This window comes from Sorex fumeus, unplaced genomic scaffold (genome assembly GCF_029834395.1).
Source record: "Sorex fumeus unplaced genomic scaffold, SorFum_2.1 ptg000227l, whole genome shotgun sequence".
In the NCBI taxonomy this organism is placed as follows: Eukaryota; Metazoa; Chordata; class Mammalia; order Eulipotyphla; family Soricidae; genus Sorex; species Sorex fumeus.
Window position 1 is genome coordinate 93,796 of NW_026606284.1, and position 17,771 is coordinate 111,566.

The 17,771-nt window shown below is 49.5% G+C and overlaps 1 protein-coding gene across 1 annotated transcript; it reads left to right on the top strand.

The window, feature by feature from the left end:
* The first annotated feature begins 4,176 nt into the window (after positions 1-4,176).
* Positions 4,177-5,130, top strand: LOC130017863 (olfactory receptor 7A17-like). Its single transcript, XM_056108630.1, has one exon. It carries the CDS (start codon positions 4,177-4,179, stop codon positions 5,128-5,130), a length of 954 nt encoding a protein of 317 aa, XP_055964605.1.
* Positions 5,131-17,771: the final 12,641 nt, after the last annotated feature.

A 17,771-nucleotide genomic window follows, 5' to 3' on the forward strand; every position in this document is an offset into this window, starting at 1 on the left:
AAAGAAAGGAAGGAAGGAAGGAAGGAAGAAAGAAAGGCAATAGTACAGCAGGTAGGGCATTTATCTAGAAGCAGCTGGCCCAGGTTTGATCCCTGGCATCTCATATGGAACCCCAAAACACCACCAGGAGTAAGCTCTGAGCATCACTGGGTGTGAACCAAAACTGCAACAAAAAACAAATATATTCTACATAATTAAATAGCACTGTAGCACTGTCCTCCCGTTGTTCATCCACTTGCTCGAGCGGGCACTAGTAACGTCTCCATTGTGAGACTTGTTGTTACTGTTTTTAGCATATCGAATACGCCACGGGGAGCTTGCTAGGCTCTGCTGTGCGGGCGGGATACTCTCGGTAGCTTGCTGGGCTCTCCGAGAGGAACGGAGGAATCAAACCTGGGTTGGCCGCGTGCAAGACAACCTCCAGTCCCTACATAATTAAATATATTTTATAATTAGGGATAACTGACAAATTTGAACTGATGAACATGAAATTCACAACTATGTAGAACTGTCGACAAGGCAGGGAGTGTGATGCCTGAGGTTCATCTCAAAGAAACAGGTAGTCTCATAGAAGAGCAGAGTCTTGGGTCTCTGGGAATACCAGGACTATGACCATTATAGATCAGAGCTTTGAAGATCCAGAAGGAGGCGTTCATGTTCGGGAGAAAATTCAACTATATGTGGAGGGGGTGGGGTTTGGTAATTTAAAACTCAGTGACAAGAGAGATCACGGAGCAGGATTTCTATAAGTAAACATACATCCGTTCTCATCCCTTGGGGTTCTAGATAATTAGGAAAAACTTTCATTTGCACTAAGCTAATTTCCCCCAGGAAAATCACGTCCTTGAAATAATCAGTGGGAAAGTGAGTCTAATGAGCAGATGTAAATATTACAGGGAGATGTAAATATTTCTTTGCCGCAGTCCCTCAACATGCCCCACACTGGGTGAACATATTAGAGTCTCTGATTCCGGTTGGCTTAGAAACAGACCGGCAGTTCGTTCATTCCTTCCTTCCTCCCAGACCTTGAAAGGGATCAGGGCTTCATTCTCCATCACCCACCATCTAGAGAGAAAATCAGATATTTCTGCTAAGACCTTCTTCTCAAGTACCAACCCGGTAAGTCTCAGAGCCCTGTGGGAAACATAGATAAAAATTGAAAAGGGCCAGAGCGATAGTACAGCAGGTCATTTGCCTTGCATGTGGCCAACTTGGGTTCAATCTCTGGCATCCCATATGATCCCCACACCGCCAGGAGTAATCCCTGAGTGCAGAGCTAGAAGTAACCCCTGATCATCACTGGGTGTGACCCAAAAAGCGAGCGAGAGAGAGAGAGAGAGAGAGAGATCTGAGAGCCAAGGGAAATGATTCCTTCTCTCTCCTAAAAGATAAGGGTTCCTTTTGAACAGGGGACTCAGAACACCAAAGTCTCTCATGAGCATATGTAGGAGCAAATATTGTGACAATTAGCTCATCTTAGGCTGGGCAGAATAAGGTCTTTGTCTTTTGATTTGGAGGTAGGAGGGTGGTTGGGTACACCCGGTGATGCTCGGGACTTACTCCTGGCTCTGCTGCATTCAGGAACAATTCCTGCTGGTGCTTGAAGGACCACCTGGGTTGCGGGGGATCAAACCCGGGTCACTTGCATGTAAGGCCAGCACCTTCCCGATGTGCTACCTTCCTGACAGGTCCTTGTCTTCTATCTTTTATGTTTATCCTTTGTCTTTTTTTTTTGTCTGCCATTCTAACTCTGATTCAGAACTGATGTCTTTCTGCTGTCTGGTCTTGGGAAGAAGATTTACGCTCCATCCTTCACCTTCCAACCCTGCCCATGAAGACCATCTGCTCAACATTCCCTTCTAGATGCATCCAAACACCCAGATGAGCCTGTATTGAAGAGCCAGAGAGAACAGAAGCCAGAATCTTTCCCTGTGAACATCTGAGAGCTCATTCAAGTTTGCACAGTGGTAAGACATCACTCTGGGGTTTGCTCAGTTCCTATACCAGCATGTTCATTTCTGACCCATAATTCCTTGGGCCACTTTTCTTTCCCTAGAAGTCCCTCAAGGTAATCTGGAGGGCTGGTTTGGTGGTCATGGATCCTCTGAACTGTTACTTGACTGAAAAGCTCTTTACTCCTCATTGAGGTCTGCATTCTAAGTGAACTGGGTAGAGTGTTCTTGGTGGGACATATTCTGCATTCAGCAATGTTTTATACTACGCCACCTCCACTGCCTGCCTTCTGATCTATAATTACTTGAGAACTCTGCTGACAGTCTTGTAGGGGTTCTCTTAAGCAAAGAATATTTTCTCTTGCTGATTTTAGAGTTCTCACTTTATCTTTCCCTTTGGCCACTGTATGCTAATGTATCGTGGTGGGTCTGATTGGGTCTCTTCTATTTGGAGCTCTTTGAACCTCTTGGTTCTGAATGTCCAACTCCTGTCTGAGTTTGGAGACATTCTTGGGTATTATTTTCTCCTTTTTGTCTGTTTGTTTTTGTTTTGGGGCCACAACCAGTGATGCTGAAGGTTTACTCCTGACTCTGCACTCGAGAATCAGTCCTGGTGGTACTCAGGGGACCCTGTGAGATGTCAGTGATCGAACCAGGGTTGGCCGCATGCAAAGAAAGTGTCTTGCCTGCTGTACTATCTCTCTAACCCTATTTTTCTTTAAATATAATTATAGGTGAGGGGTGGAGGGAGGGAAACTGGGGACATTGGCGGTGGGAAATGTACAGTGGTGAAAGAATGGGTATTGAAACCCTATCATGAACGACTTTGTAACTGTGTAACTCATAGTGATTTAATTTTTTAAAAAAAAGATTTTGAGGGGGGATGGGGTGGGAAGGATACTGGGATCCATGGTGGCGGAAAATGGGCACTGGTGGAGGGATGGATATTTGATCATTGTATAATCGAAACCCAAGCACAAAAATTTGTAAATCTACAACTGTACCTCATGGTGTTTCACTAATAAAAATTAATACAAAAATTAAAAATAAAAGATTTTGAGAGTGATGGGGGTAATATAGTAAGGTACTTGCCTTGCATGCAGTCAATAAGGATTCAATCACCAAGACTCTAGATTGCCCCCCCCAAGCCCCACTAGAAGTGATCTCTGAGTGTAGATCCAGGAGTGACTCAAAAAAAAAAAATAGGAGCTCGAGTTATAAGTACAGTGGGGAGGGTGTTTGTTTTACATACAGATGACCAGAATCCAATCCCCAGCATCCCATATGGTTTCCAGAACCAGCCAGGAGTGATTCCTTAGTGCAGAGTCAGGAGTAACCCCTCAGCATTGCCAGGTGTGGTCCCAGAACTATAGATACGAACTTTGCCACTTTCATTCTCTTCTTCCTCTGGAATCCCTGGATTGTAAACATTGTCACCTCTGGGGTTCCAAATAGTTTATATGGTTTTTGTTCTGATTACTTTTAATTACTTCTTATTTTACTGATGACTTTGGATAATTTCCTCTTCTGTGCCTTCAAGCTCACTGGTTGGATTTTTCCCATCTTCCGCTCTACTACTGTGCCCTCTAGTTTTTTTTTTTTGTTTTTGTTTTTTGGGTCACACCAAGCGATGCTCATGGGTTATTCCTGACTCTGCACTCAGGAATTACTCCTGGCGGTGCTTGGGGGACCATATGGGATGCCGGGGACCGAACCCAGGTCGGCCGCGTGCAAGGCAAACACCCTACTCGCTGTGCTATTGCTCCGGCCCCCCTCTAATTTTTTTTTTCATTCAGCTCCTCTGTTTTTGAGCTCTGTGACACGGTCTGGGCTTTTCTCCTTCTGTCTCCTGTCTTCAGAATTTCTCATGAGCATCCTTAGGGACTTCCAGGTGGCTGGCCCCGCTCTACTGTGTCCATTCTCAGTCCGGTTCTGACCCTTTAAGCTTGGCTGAGCTCCTTCAACTGCCCATCAGGTGAAGTGCTCCGTGAGGACCTGGTGGGGTTGGGGACCTGTATTCAGAGTCTCCAATTGATATTGTAGAATCACAGAAAGTATTTGGACTGCACCTTCACGTCCCACACTGCATACACAAAATTGCTCTTTCCAGAGGAGCAGTCCTAGCCAGGACCTATTAATGACTTGCCCTAATGATGGGAATAATGAAACCTGGGTTAAACATGATCCTGTTATTTCCCTCTTTCCCCAAAGTTACCTCTACCCCATGGATCAACGGAATGAAACACAGATTTCAGACTTTATTCTCCTGGGCTTGTCGAACGACCCAAGCCTGCAGCCTGTCCTGTTTGGGGTTTTTCTCTCCATGTATCTGGTCGCTGTCCTGGGGAACCTGCTCATTGTCCTGGCTGTCGTCTCGGACCCTCACCTGCACACCCCCATGTACTTCTTCCTCACCAACCTGTCTGCCGTGGATATTGGCTTTGTCTCCACCATCGCCCCAAAGATGCTGCAGAACATCCAGACCCAGAGCAGGCTCATCCCCTACACCTGCTGCGTCACCCAGATCTATTTTGTCATACTCTTTGCCGTACTGGACAACCTTCTTCTCACCGTGATGGCCTATGACCGCTTCGTGGCCATCTGCCACCCCCTACACTACACGGTCATCATGAACCCCTTACGCTGTGGGCTATTAGTCACAGCATCCTGGCTGATAAGTGCCCTGGACTCCCTGGTGCAAATCTTAATGCTGCTGCGGGTGTCGTTCTGCCCGCGCGTGGAGATCCCACACTTCTTCTGCGAACTCAATCAGATGCTCCAACTTGCCTGCTCCGACATCTTCCTTAATAACGTGGTGATGTATATGGCAGCTTTAATTCTGGGCTGTGGTCCCTTTGCCGGGATCCTCTACTCCTATTCTAAGATCGTTTCCACCGTCCGGAAAATCCCATCAGCTCAGGGCAAGTATAAGGCTTTTTCCACCTGTGTGTCTCACCTCTCCGTGGTCTCCCTGTTTTACTGTACAGTCCTCGGAGTGTATCTCAGCTCTGCGGCCACCCACAGCTCCCATGCAACTTCAACAGCCTCGGTGATGTACACGGTGGTCACCCCCATGCTGAACCCTTTTATCTACAGCCTGAGGAACAAGGACATCAAGAGGGCCCTGAAGGTTTTCTTTGTAAAGAAGCTACACAAAGGACAGTTGACACAGGGATGATGAAGATAAACTTCAGAAATTAAATTGTTCTTGGTCTCACTGAGTCAATAAAGCTTTCTCCTTACATTTGTTTCCTAGAATTTCGATCTGCCCTACCTCCTCTTCTCATTTCAGTTTTCACAATTCAATTATTTCTTGTTCTCTTTGTTGGCCAACATCCCCCCTACTCTGGACTGGTGTGGTTTTCCTACTCTAATGTGTTTTTCCAACCACAGATCAGAAATAGTCAAGAAATTATCATTTGTCCAATGAGAACATGATTTTTTTTTTTGCTTTTTGGGTCACACCCGGCGATGCACAGGGGTTCCTCCTGGCTCTGCACTCAGGAGTTACTCCTGGCGGTGCTCAGGGGACCATATGGGATGCTGGGAATCGAACCCAGGTCGGCCGCGTGCAGGGCAAACGCCCTACTCGCTGTGCTATCTCTCCAGCCCAGAGAACATGAATTGTTTTAATAAAACTTTTCTCAAATAACATCCTGTCCAATCATTTTCTTTTAGCTAAGAGAATTACTATGAGCTGTACTCCTCTGGATCAAAATATCATATTTATCAAAGAAACAAGTTTGATTAGAGGTAATTCTGAGACCACGATTTTACTTTTGTATCTGTCATTCTCTTATTTATTTGTTTTGTTTGGGAGCTACACCTAGTGGTTCTCAGTGCTGACTCCTGACTCTGTGCTCAGGAATCACTCTTCGCGGTGCTTGGGAGGACCCTATAGGATGCTAGAGATTGAAGTCGGGTCAGCTGCATCCAAGACAAGCTTCCTCTCTACTGTACTACGGCTCTAGCCTCTCTCACATTCTTTGTATAGAACTTTAACCGCTCCTCCTAATTATATAATCAATAAAATGCACAGTGTTTTATTGGGGGCTTGTTTGCTTGTTGGAGTGGTTTGTACCATCTGCAGTCAGGAATTACCCCTAGCTCGGTAAAGGCGGTCACATTTGCTGTGCTGTAGAATTCATATGCAGTTCCAGGGATGCAGTTCTAGGTATGCATTTCTAGGTATGCATGACCCACCCTAGTTCTGTGCAGTTTCTCTGTCCCCATATTGTCCTCTCACCACTTCCCCACAGTCCCTGTGCCCACCCAGCCCCCAATCTCCTCAGTTCCCAGTTCGATTGATCATAGAAGTTCTATTGATCTATTGGGAATTGTCTGTTTTCTTTCTTTCCACCACCCCTGCCCTGCATTGTAGCACTGTCCTCTCAGGACGAGCCTGCTCTGGGTCTGGATGTTCTGTAGTATCTTCGGGACGATGGTGGAGACAAAGCCGATATCCACGGCAGACAGGTTGGTGAGGAAGAAGTACATGGGGGTGTGCAGGTGAGGGTCCGAGATGACAGCCAGGACGATGAGTAGGTTCCCCAGGACAGCGACCAGATACATGGAGAGAAAAATCCCAAACAAGACAGGCTGCAGGCTTGGGTTGTTTGACAAACCCAGGAAAATCAAGTCTGAAATCTGTGTTTCATTGCGTTGGTCCACGGGTTGGAAGTAACTTTGGGGAAAGAGGGAAATAACACAATCATGTCTAGTCCAGGCTTCATTATTCTCATCATAAGCATGTTTTGGGCTGGAGCGATAGCACAGCGGGTAGGGTGTTCGCCTTACAAGTGGCCAACATGGCCGACCCGAGTTCGATTCCTCCGCCCCTCTCGGAGAGCCCGGCAAGCTACCGAGAGTATTCGATATGCCAGACACAGTAACAACCAAGTCTCCAATGGAGACGTTACTGGGCCCGCTTGAGCAAATCGACGATCAACGGGAGGGCCTTTACCTTTTTAGCATGTTTTGCTAATGGCACTTTCCTTGCATGCAGTTGGTCCAGATTTGATCTCCGGTACCCTGTAGGGTCCCTCAGAAACACTAGGAGTCAGACCTGAGCACTGACAGGTATGGCCCGCAAACAAAATTAAGAATAAGATTTGTTTGTCTGTGGGCCACACATAGCAATGCTCAGGGATCACTCCTGGTCAAGCTCTGGGGACCCTCTGAGATACCAGGGATGGAACCCCTGGTCAGCTGTGTATGAATCATGAGTAGTCTCTAGTATTATCTTGCCACCCCAAGGGCAAGAGGGTATGGTGGGTGGTGACAAGCTGGGACAAGAGGCCCCAAGAGAGCTTCATATCATTGTCATCGTTGGATAGACTCGGCTTCACTGGGGACATCTGGGAGACAGTGTGAGGCAGGCAGTGCTTAGGAATTGCCCTCCCCGCCCCCCCCACACACACAGGCTGAGAGGGAGCTAAGAAAGCGGCGCATTTACTCACCAACTTCATCCGTCCATCATTGCTTGAAGAGTATGTGCTGGATCAAACCTCCCCTGAAGCCCACAGGCACCATGGGAGACCCCGACGCCTCTAGTTTTCATCCTGATGACAAGGTCCCAAAGGTCAGGGCAGAGACTGCGGAGGTAGCTCAGGTGACGTGGCACCTGCCTTGCACATGCCAAGAGTTTTGATTCATGGCACTTCATCATCCCCACACACAGGTATGGCCCTGGCAGCCCTCTGCATCTCAACAGACACAGGTGCGACCAACTCTCACCAGGAGGGTCCCCCAAACCCCGAGCACTGCTTAGGAGTTTGACCCTCCCCCCTCCAAAAAAAAAGATGCTGGTGAGAGGCACCCAGAGCCTGTGCTCGCTGACCCCCTAATCCCTCTAGTGAAACTGGCCTCATGGTCCAGGGAGATGCCAGGAAGCTGGTACAGCTATTTCCAACGAGGGATGAAGGTCAGTCACTGCGTTGGCACACAAGCGGGCCAGAAGGGGAGAGGCTGGCTCTTGGGAGAGGGTGGGGGACCCACAGGCATGGGGGGGACTTTGGGGGCATGTTGGAAGGATGCGCAGGCCCCCCAAGGACAAGGTGCAGCCTGACTGAGGCTTGAGCAATGACTGGGTCAGTGACTGGGAACAGAGACAAGTGTGCCAGTGGCAGGAACAGACTCTTCAGAAGTTCAGAGTCGAGAGAGGCACAGCTGGATTAAAAAAAAAATGTGTGTGTATGTGGTGTGTGTGTGTGTGTGTGTGTGTGTGTGTGTGTGTGAAACAAGATCCTTTTCTTTTTCTTTTTGGGCTACACCCGTGATGCTCAGGGCTGATTCCTGGCTCTGCATCCTGGAATTACTCCTGGTGTTCGGATGTGGATAGTGATCTCCCTTTAACAACAAAGAGACTTTAGAAACTGCAAACAGCAAGCAGTGTTTATTGTAAGACTGGATGGCCAGGGTCCAACCGCCTACAGAGACACGCGGGTCTGATAGGTTAGGCAAGACCCCGAACTTCTTCAAAGGGGATCTTATATTGGCCTTCACTGGCCGTTACAGCAGAGCCCGCACATTTCATAGCCAATAGATTTGTAACATGACATACTTTCCTAACCACTTAATCACTTAATCACTTAACTTCCCGTTAGTCGTCGATTTGCTTGAGCGGGCGCCAGTAACGTCTCCATTTGTCCCTGTCGCGTGCTAGTGTAGCCCAATGGCATCTCTTCGCTCCGGGAACATGGAGGGCCTCAAACCGATCATTCATGATCTTGACAAAGAAGTCTGACCATCTGGTAGGTGGGCGGCCACGCGGTCTCTTGACATCCCGTGGAATCCAATCAGTAACAGCTCTAGTCCAACGGTCGTCTTTAAATCTCATTACGTGACCAGCCCATCTGATTTTCGACACCTTGGCAAATGAGACAGCGTCCCTGATCCTTGATCGTCGACGGATGTCAGAACTCCGGATTCTTTCTCTCATTTGAGTGAAACGTGATATTCCAAGCATAGCTCTTTCTATTCTTCTTTGGGAGACCTGAATGGCGTTCTCATCTTGTTTGCGTAGGGCCCAGGTCTCTGAGGCATATGTTAATGCAGGAAGAACAGTGGAATCAAAGAGATGTGCCCGGAGCCGGAGGTTCTTCGTCCTCTTAGCTATTTCTTCGACGTTCTTGAAGGCGTTCCAAGCCGCTCTCTTCCTCCTGCGCAGCTCGGGTGCCAGGTCATTTGTCATGTTGACCTCTCGACCTAGGTACACATAGCTGTTGCATTCGGAGATGGTCGTTCCATTGAGAGCGAATGGGGCGTCAGGAACAAGGCTGTTTCTCATAAACATTGTCTTCGTAAGATTCAGCTGTAGTCCTACCTTTCCACACTCACGGTCAAAGTCGGCCAGCATTTGTGCCGCTTGGCTGATGTTTGGTGTTATTAAAACAATGTCATCAGCAAAGCGGAGGTGGTGTAGTTGCCGACCATCTATCTTCACTCCCATTCCTTCCCATTCCAGTCGTCGCATGATGTTCTCGAGGGTGGCACTGAAGAGTTTCGGTGAAATGGTATCACCCTGCCGTACCCCTCTCTTGACATCAACGATCACTTCTTTGTAGAATGGTGAGATCCTGGTAGTGAATCCGCAATACAGCTCACGGAGGATCCTGATGTATTGGGCTTGAATGCCCTGATTGGCTAGGGCTTCAATGACCACTTCCGTCTCAACAGAATCAAAGGCCTTCTTTAAATCAATGAACGTTAAACAGAGCGGCATCTTGAACTCCCGAGAAACCTCAATGAGCTTGGTTACCGTGTGGATATGGTCGATGGTGCTGAATCCTTTGCGGAACCCGGCTTGCTCGCATGGTTGTCCTTCATCTAGTGTTCTGCCAATCCTATTCAGGATGACTTGAGTGAACAGCTTGTAGATGACAGACAATAGGCAGATCGGGCGATAGTTGCCAATGTCATGGATGTCTCCCTTCTTGAACAGTAGTACGGTTTTCCATTGGGACGGAACCTTGCATTCAGACAGGTAGCGAGTGAAGAGCCGAGCCAGTGTATTGATGAGTACTGACGGCAGGTTCTTCAGGTGTTCAGGTCTGACCTTGTCTGGGCCGGGTGCTGTTTGCTTCTTTACCAACGAAATGGCGTGTCGGATTTCGGAAGGGAGAACGTTAGGAACGACATACCCATCCTGTGGAATTTGGTATGTCGGCAAGTGGACATGGCTATCGAAGAGATTTGAATAGAAGTCATGGATAATCTTCTCCATTGCCGTTCTGGAGGATGTGATGGATCCATCAGGACGTCGGAGGGCAGTCATCTTGGTCTTATAGTTGGCGAAGGACAGGCGGGCGTTACGAATACTTTTCCCGGCTTCTGCCGCATCTACCAGTACTTCTGCTCTTCTCTCTTTGAGGTCTTCCTTGATCGCATCTCTGCACTGCTTTGCAAGCTCGGACGTTAGCTTGCGGTTGCCTGAGGCATGCGCCAAACCACGCTGGCGAATTAGCTCAAGAGTTTTCGAAGATAGGCGACTTTTTGTGGCTATCTCTCTCTTGGCGTTCCTCGCACATTCATGGAGGTGCTGAACCAGTCGATCGTATTCCTCGTCAATGTTGTCAACAATGGCATCTTCCCATGTTGCCGCAATAGTACCAAAGAGTTCCCAGTTGGTGGTCATTCTGGGAGTTCTCTTTTTGAACTTTGCAGCCCTTTCTCCCCGCTCTGTGAAGTAGAATTTTGCACGAAGGAGACAGTGGTCCGATCCCGTTCGAAATTTTGGGACAATAGCGACATCAGTCAGGCAAAACCGTCGATTGAATATGATGTGGTCTATTTCGTTGTGGAATCGTCCACCAGGAGACTCCCATGTCCATCTTTTAGATTCTGCCTTCTGGAACTGTGAGTTACCATGAATGGTCTTGGTCAACATGATGAACTCAGACAGTCTCTCACCCTGTTCGTTCCATTCTAGGCCATGGGTCCCGATGTGAAGTTCTTCAGCTGATCTTCTCGGTCCTATCTTGGCATTGAAATCACCCACAATGATCTTGTAGAAGGTGTGGTCTTCTTTATAGAACTTCTCTAGCTCCATGTAGAACTTCTCGATTTCTCTTTCATCATAATGAGATGTTGGTGCGTAGACAACGAAGATAGAAACTGCAGGCAGTGAGCCACATCTATTCAAATGTAAACGTCCGATTCGGGTTGTTAGGCATTCGAATGAATCAATGCTCTTGGCCAAGTTTGTGTTGACAAGGACACCGACGCCTCCAACACCTCTTTTATCGCATGTTCCGAGGAACAATTCTTCTCCAGTGTTGAAAACGGCATGGTGAGATTCGTGCCTTCTTGTCTCGGTCAGACCAATGATGTCGTACTTGATCATTCGCGCTTGTACCATCAGGTCCTCGATGGATGCATCTGATGCTAGCGTACGTGCATTGAAAGTACAGACGATCATTTTTGTCTTCCTTCGTTGTGGCAGCCTAGGTCGGCCTTGAGATTTTGTCCCAGGGATCGAATTGTGCACAGGAGACCCACCCTACCCAGATAAATACCCCACTGGCAGACTTCCACTCTCGACACTACTTCCACTACCCAGCCGTCGCCACACTCCAGGATGCTTTCCGGACCCGCGCGGCCGCTTGCGGCCGTGCGACACATCATAAGACACTAAATACCCATCTTCTGGAATTGTCGTACCATATTTGATAGGGTTCAAATATGGCAACACCTACAAGGGTGATTAGAGGTCACCCCAAAAGCCTCTATACCTCTCGGAGAGACTGGCAAGCTACCGAGAGTATTCCGCCCGCATGGAAGAGCCTGGCAAGCTATCCGTTGTGTATTCGATATGCCAAAACCAGTAACTACAACTGGTCTCATTCACCTGACCCTGAAGGCTTCACCGACAAGGCAGCACTGAGAAGGATGAGAAAGGAGAGGCCGACTTTCCTAACCAATCCATTTAAAAGTACATCACTCCTTAGCCTATAGATTTAAAGTCTAGCATTTGCGCATAGGGTCATTGTGGCCAGTGGGTATCTCATAACTCGTAACTCATAACAGACGTCTGGTTATCTTCTATGCGTCCTAACACCGGCTGTGCTCAGGAAACGGAATGGAATGCTGGGGATCGAACCCGGGTCTGCTGTGTGCATGGCTGTATGCCCTCCACGCTGTACCATCGTTCGGGCCTCCACAAGATAGTTTTTATAGAAACTGGCTTGGAAAGGTTTAAAGAGAAGCACGCCTGGGGAGAGAGCACAGGCGTCTCCAGAGGAAAAGAGACTCAGCCGGGCCCCAGCGATGTCCAGCGGGGACGTGCTGGCCTTGCACGCGTCGACCAGGGTGCGACCCCGGGAACCTCATAGTGACCCTCGAGCCCCTTCAGGAGTCATCCTTGAGCACCGCTGGGTGTGCAAAAACAAAACCAAGTGCAAACAGGAGGAAGAGCCGGGTCTGGCCGGCCTGCCCCTGGCGTCCTGCTGGTCCCCGACACCCGCAGTTCTCCTTCCTGTCCTTCCTGTCCCTACTGAGTACTGGCACCCGGGAGACCTTCACCTGCCTGTGCTAGAACTTGGCCGCCGGGCTAGATGCGGCTGCAGGGTCCAGGACGCTGTGCTCCCGGGGGGCCGCCGGCCAGGAGCTGGGCCTGAACTGGACGTCAGCGGCCGCACTCCAGGTCCCCCAGGATGGCTGCAGGGTCCACGGAGTGGACAGTGGGAGCGTGCAGGGGGGTCCCCGTGCCCCTGACCTACTCTGCCCACACCCCCACAGTTCCGGAAGGGCCAGGCTGAGACCCTGATGGAATTCAGCGCCCCCAGGGACGTGTCCCTGCTCGACGTGGCGGCCGCCGGCTTTGGACAGCCAGACCAGAAATTCGGCTTCCAGCTGGGGCCCGTCTGCTTCAGTAATTGAGAGTCAGTGGGTCATGGGAGCGGGGACAGAAGGGACGCCCCCATGGGGGCACTAATGGTGCTGAGTCCTAGAACTGCCCTATTTATCTTCTGCTGCAACTGCCTCACGGTCAGACAAGAGGAATCTCCTTCCTTCTTTAGCCTCCGAGGGGACCCCAAAGCTCTCCCCTCCTCTCTTGAGGGCCGCAGCAGAATTTTAGCTGGAAGTTTAGAACCCCTGCACCCCATACAAAGGACTTCCAGCTCGGAACTGATACAGGCACCCCAAACCTGCCTCCCGACCTCCCCAAAACTTTGGTGCTCTGAATCTCCTTGTTGATCACTGGATTCCCTCCTGTTCAGCCCAATACCTCTGGAGGGCTTCCCCTGAGATTTGGGGGAGCAGAGCGGGTGGGGGTTCCCTGAGTGTAGGAGCCAAAATCGGACTCCAGAAAAAACTGGGACGCCCTGGTGGAGCTGTGTGCCCCCTCTCTGGATGCTGCCTCACCAATCCGCCCCCCCACCCCGAATCACCTGGCCAGATCAGGAGGTGTAGACCGGATGGGGTGGAGTGGGGGTTGGGGGGTGACCCCGGATTCCATGGTGCTGCCTTCATTCTCGAGGGACCCGTGTGCCAAGAGGAGGCCGAGTCGGGTGGATTCGACTGGCTTACACCCGCCAAGGGCTGGAGCGGATATGAGAGAGTTCAGCATCTTCCGGCCCTGCCCCACACCCTGCTGGACCTCAGGTCAAAGAATAAACTGGTGAACTGTGTCCTGGTGTCCGTGCTGCCTGGGACTCGCCCCACTCACTCTCTGCTTGAAGGGACACTCAGTGAGCAGTGCTCCAGCTGCCCGAGAGCGAACAGGGTGACACAAGAGGAGAGGCAGTGCCTAAGACCAGGCAATGCCCTTCCCTGGAAATTCTAAATACATCACTTCTGCCAAGGATTTTTTGTTTGTTTGTTTGTTTGTTTTTGGTCACACCCACCGATGCTCAGGGGTTACTCCAGGCTCTGCACTCAGGAATGACTCCTTGGCGGACCCTATGGAATGGCAGGAATTAAACCTGGGTCGGCTGAATTAAACCTTGCTGGCTACCGAATGCAACCTGCCCACACGGCAGAGTCTGGCAAACTCCCCGTGGTGTACCCAATGTGCCAAATACCAGTAACAATGATGGGTCTCATTCTCCTAACCCTGAAAGAGCCTTGAATCTCAGGGCTAGGAAGAAGGAGATGTTACTGGGACCTGCTTGAGACAATCGACGAACAACAGGATGGTGGGCTGCATGCAAGGCAAATGCCCCACCTATTGTACTAGAGCTCTGGTACTGAGGATTTTTGGGGGGGGTGGAATTGGTGTGGGCCCGCAGGGTTCTGGCGACCCTTGAGTATGTGGGATTGAACCTGGTTGGCCATGACCAAGGCAAGGTTAGTTTGTTGTTGCTCTCCTCGCTTTGAACAAGAGTTCTGAACTCACTTTGCTCTGTCTGACCCAGCCCTTTGGAAAGGTTTCCTGTTCCATTCAACCCCACGTGCCATCTCCCCACGTTTTGAGGGTTCCCCAACCCTCTTATACAAAGAAGAACAGTCATGGATACAGCAAGATACAGCTCAGAATACCATGAGTTGGGGCTAGGGAATTCGAATCAAGGTTCTGACACTATTTTTTTTTCTTTTTGGGTCACACCCAGCGATGCTCAGGGGTTACTCCTGGCTCATGCACTCAGGAATTGCTCCTGGCGGTGCTCAGGGGACCATATGGGGTGCTGGGAATCGAACCTGTGTCGGCCATGTTGGCTGCGTGCAAGGCAAACACCCTACCCGCTTGCTATCGCTCCAGCCCCACTATTTTTTTTTATTAGTGAAACACCATGAGGTACAGTTATAGACTTACAAATTTTTGTGCTCGGGTTTCAGTTATACAACGATCAAGTACCCATCCCTCCACCAGCGCCCATCCTCCACCACCACGGGGTCCCAGCATCCCTCCCCCCATCCCCCCCATCCCACCCTGCCTCTGTGGCAGGGCATTCCCCCTTGTTCTCTCTCTCTCTCTCTCTCTTCTTTTGGGTCCTGTGTTTTGCAAGAGAGGCATTGAGTGGCAGTCATGTTTGGTCTAGAGTCTACTTTGAACATGCTTCTCCCACCCTGGGAGGATCCTCCCAACACCCTTTATTTGGTGCTCTCTTCTCTATCTGAGCTTCCTTTTCCCCTCGCACGTGTGGCTGGCCTCCACTATTTTGTTTTGATTTGGCTTGTTCATGGTTTGGGGGACACAAACCCAGCAACACTCAGGAGTTCTCCTGGCTCTGACTCAGGAATCACTCCGGCATGGTGGTGGGACTGTATGGAGAGCCAAAGAAAGAACCAGGGTCCTATGACTGCAGGCAAGAGCCCTAACCACTCTGCTCCCGCTGCATAGGCCCAAGCGGTTTGCTTGATCCTTAATGACACCATTCTTAACATTGAAGCCAGGAAAAGGGCTGGAAATCTTAAGCGTGGGAAAATTCGGGTCACGGTAGTTTCGGTGAATCGCCACGAGATGGCGCCGTGGGAGTTTTGGTCCCTCCCAAAGTCCATTTCTCTAAGAATTTTCCACCCTTGGGTTTGCTTCAATGTTAAGTATGGGGCAATTAAAGATCAAGCACGGAGCTTCCACAGGTGCAGCGGTAGGAGAGCCAAGTGAGCACTTGTCTATCACGTGAGTGACCAGGATGCAATTCCTACCTTCATACCTTTGTGGGGTGTAGGATAACATTGTTTTGTCCTTCCTGCATAGCGTCAGGTAGTTGAGGTATATTGGGTTGCTCCCATCACAGTGCTCCTATTCCTTGGTGTTTACTTGTAACATCTTTCTTTGTGCTCTGTTGACTTGTAAATTTTGTTTTTCTCTTCTCCCTTTGTCCTTTGCACAGTTTATTCAGAGCAATGTTCTTTTTTTTCCCTTTATTTTATTTTATTTTTTTTACAGTTGTAGATTTACAATTTTTTGTGCTTTGGTTTCAATTATACAATGATCAGATACCCATCCCTCCACCAGTGCCCATTTTCCACCACCATGGATAATATCCCTCCCACCCCCATCCCCCCACCCCCCCTGTCTCTGTGGCAGGGCAATCCCCTGTGTTCTCTCTCTCCTTTTGGGTGTTGTGGTCTGCAAAAGAGGCATTGAGTGGCAAACATGTTCAGTCCATAGTCTACTTTCGACATGCATCTCCCCTCCTGGGAGGATCCTCCAAACACCCTTTATTTGGTGCTCCCTTCTCTATCTGAACTGCCCTTTCCTCTAGGATACCCGGCTGGCCTCCAAGTTATGGAGTAATCCTCCTGGTGCTGATCTCAGCTGTTCTTGGGTATTAATCTCCTATTTTGTTACTTTATATCCCCCAGATGAATGCAATCTTTCTATGTCTATCCCTCTCTTTCTGACTCATTTCGCTTAGCATGATACTTTCCATGTTGTACCACTTGTATGTAAATTTCATGACTTCATCTTTTCTGACAGCTACATAGTACTCCATTGTGTAGATGTACCAAAGTTTCTTTAACCAGTCATCTGTTCGTGGGCATTCAGGTTTCTTCCAGTTTCTGGCTATTGTAAAGAGTGCTGCAATGAACAAGCAAGTGCAGATGTCACTTCGACTATACATTTTTGCCTCTCTGGGATATATTCCCAGGAGTGGTAAGCAATGTTCTTTTTGTATGGACACAAGAAGACAGTATAAGCTATGCCTCTATAACATGGCTCTCAGAGCTATTTTCCTCCTGGGCATCTGATCTCTCACCTAAGTCTCAGCTGCCCTTACTTCCTAGCGCCCCCTCGCACGTGTGGCTGGCCTCCACTATTTTGCTTTGATTTGGTTTGTTCATGGTTTGGGGGACACAAACCCAGCAACACTCAGGAGTTCTCCTGGCTCTGCACTCAGGAATCTCTCCGGCATGAGTGGAGAACCCTATGGGGAGACTACGAATGGGCCTGGGTCCTATGAATGCAAGCAAGAGCCCTAACGGCTCTGCTCCAGCTGCAGAGACCCAAGCGGCTGGCTTGATCCTTAATGACCCTATACTTCACATTGAAGCAAAGAAAAGGGCTGGAAAGCTTAAGCGTGGGAAAATTCGGGCCACTGTAGTTGCGGTGACACGCCACGAGATGGCGCTGCGGGAGTTTACATCCCCCTCCAGGCTTGTTTCTCTAAGAATTTTCCACCCTGGGGTTTGCTTCAATGTTAAGTATGGGGCCATTAAGGATCAAGCACGCAGCTCCCACAGGTGCAGCCTTGTGGGTGCTTGTCATTCACACGGGTGACCAGGGCTCGATTCCCACCTTCAGACTTTTGTGGGGCACATTGCTGAATCTCCTCTGGGGGTTCGGGTGGGTTGCCCCAGTTTGGTCTCTGGACAACGAGGGGTGCAGGGGTTTTGATTCCGGTCTGGAATGAGCAAGGCAAGGTTATTTTCTTTTATTTTTTTGTTCTCTTTGCTCTGAGCAAGAAAACTTCTGAGCCCACTTTGCTAGGTCTGCGACCAAGCCATTTAGCAATGTTTCCTGTTAGGGGCAACCCACACCCATCACCCACATTCTGAGGGTGCCCCAACCGTCTTCTGCAAGGAGGAGGGGGGCATGGAAGAAGATACAACTCAGAACCCCCAAAGTCGGGTGAGGGAATTCGCCATCAAGGGATTGAGGCTGCTTTGTTTTAATTTTCTTGTTTGTTTATGGTTGGGGCCACACCCAGAGACGCTCAGGGGACTCTCCTGGCTCTGCACTCAGGAATCCCGCAGGGCACACGACTGGGGTACCAGATGGGGAGTCAATGGACAGATGATGGTCCAGTGAAGGCAAGGCACGGGTCCTAACCGCTCAGCGACGCTGCACCGGCCGAAGCTGCGTGCTTGATCCTTAATGACCCCATACCTAACACTGAAGCAAGCCCAAGGGTGGAAATTTGGAGAGAAACA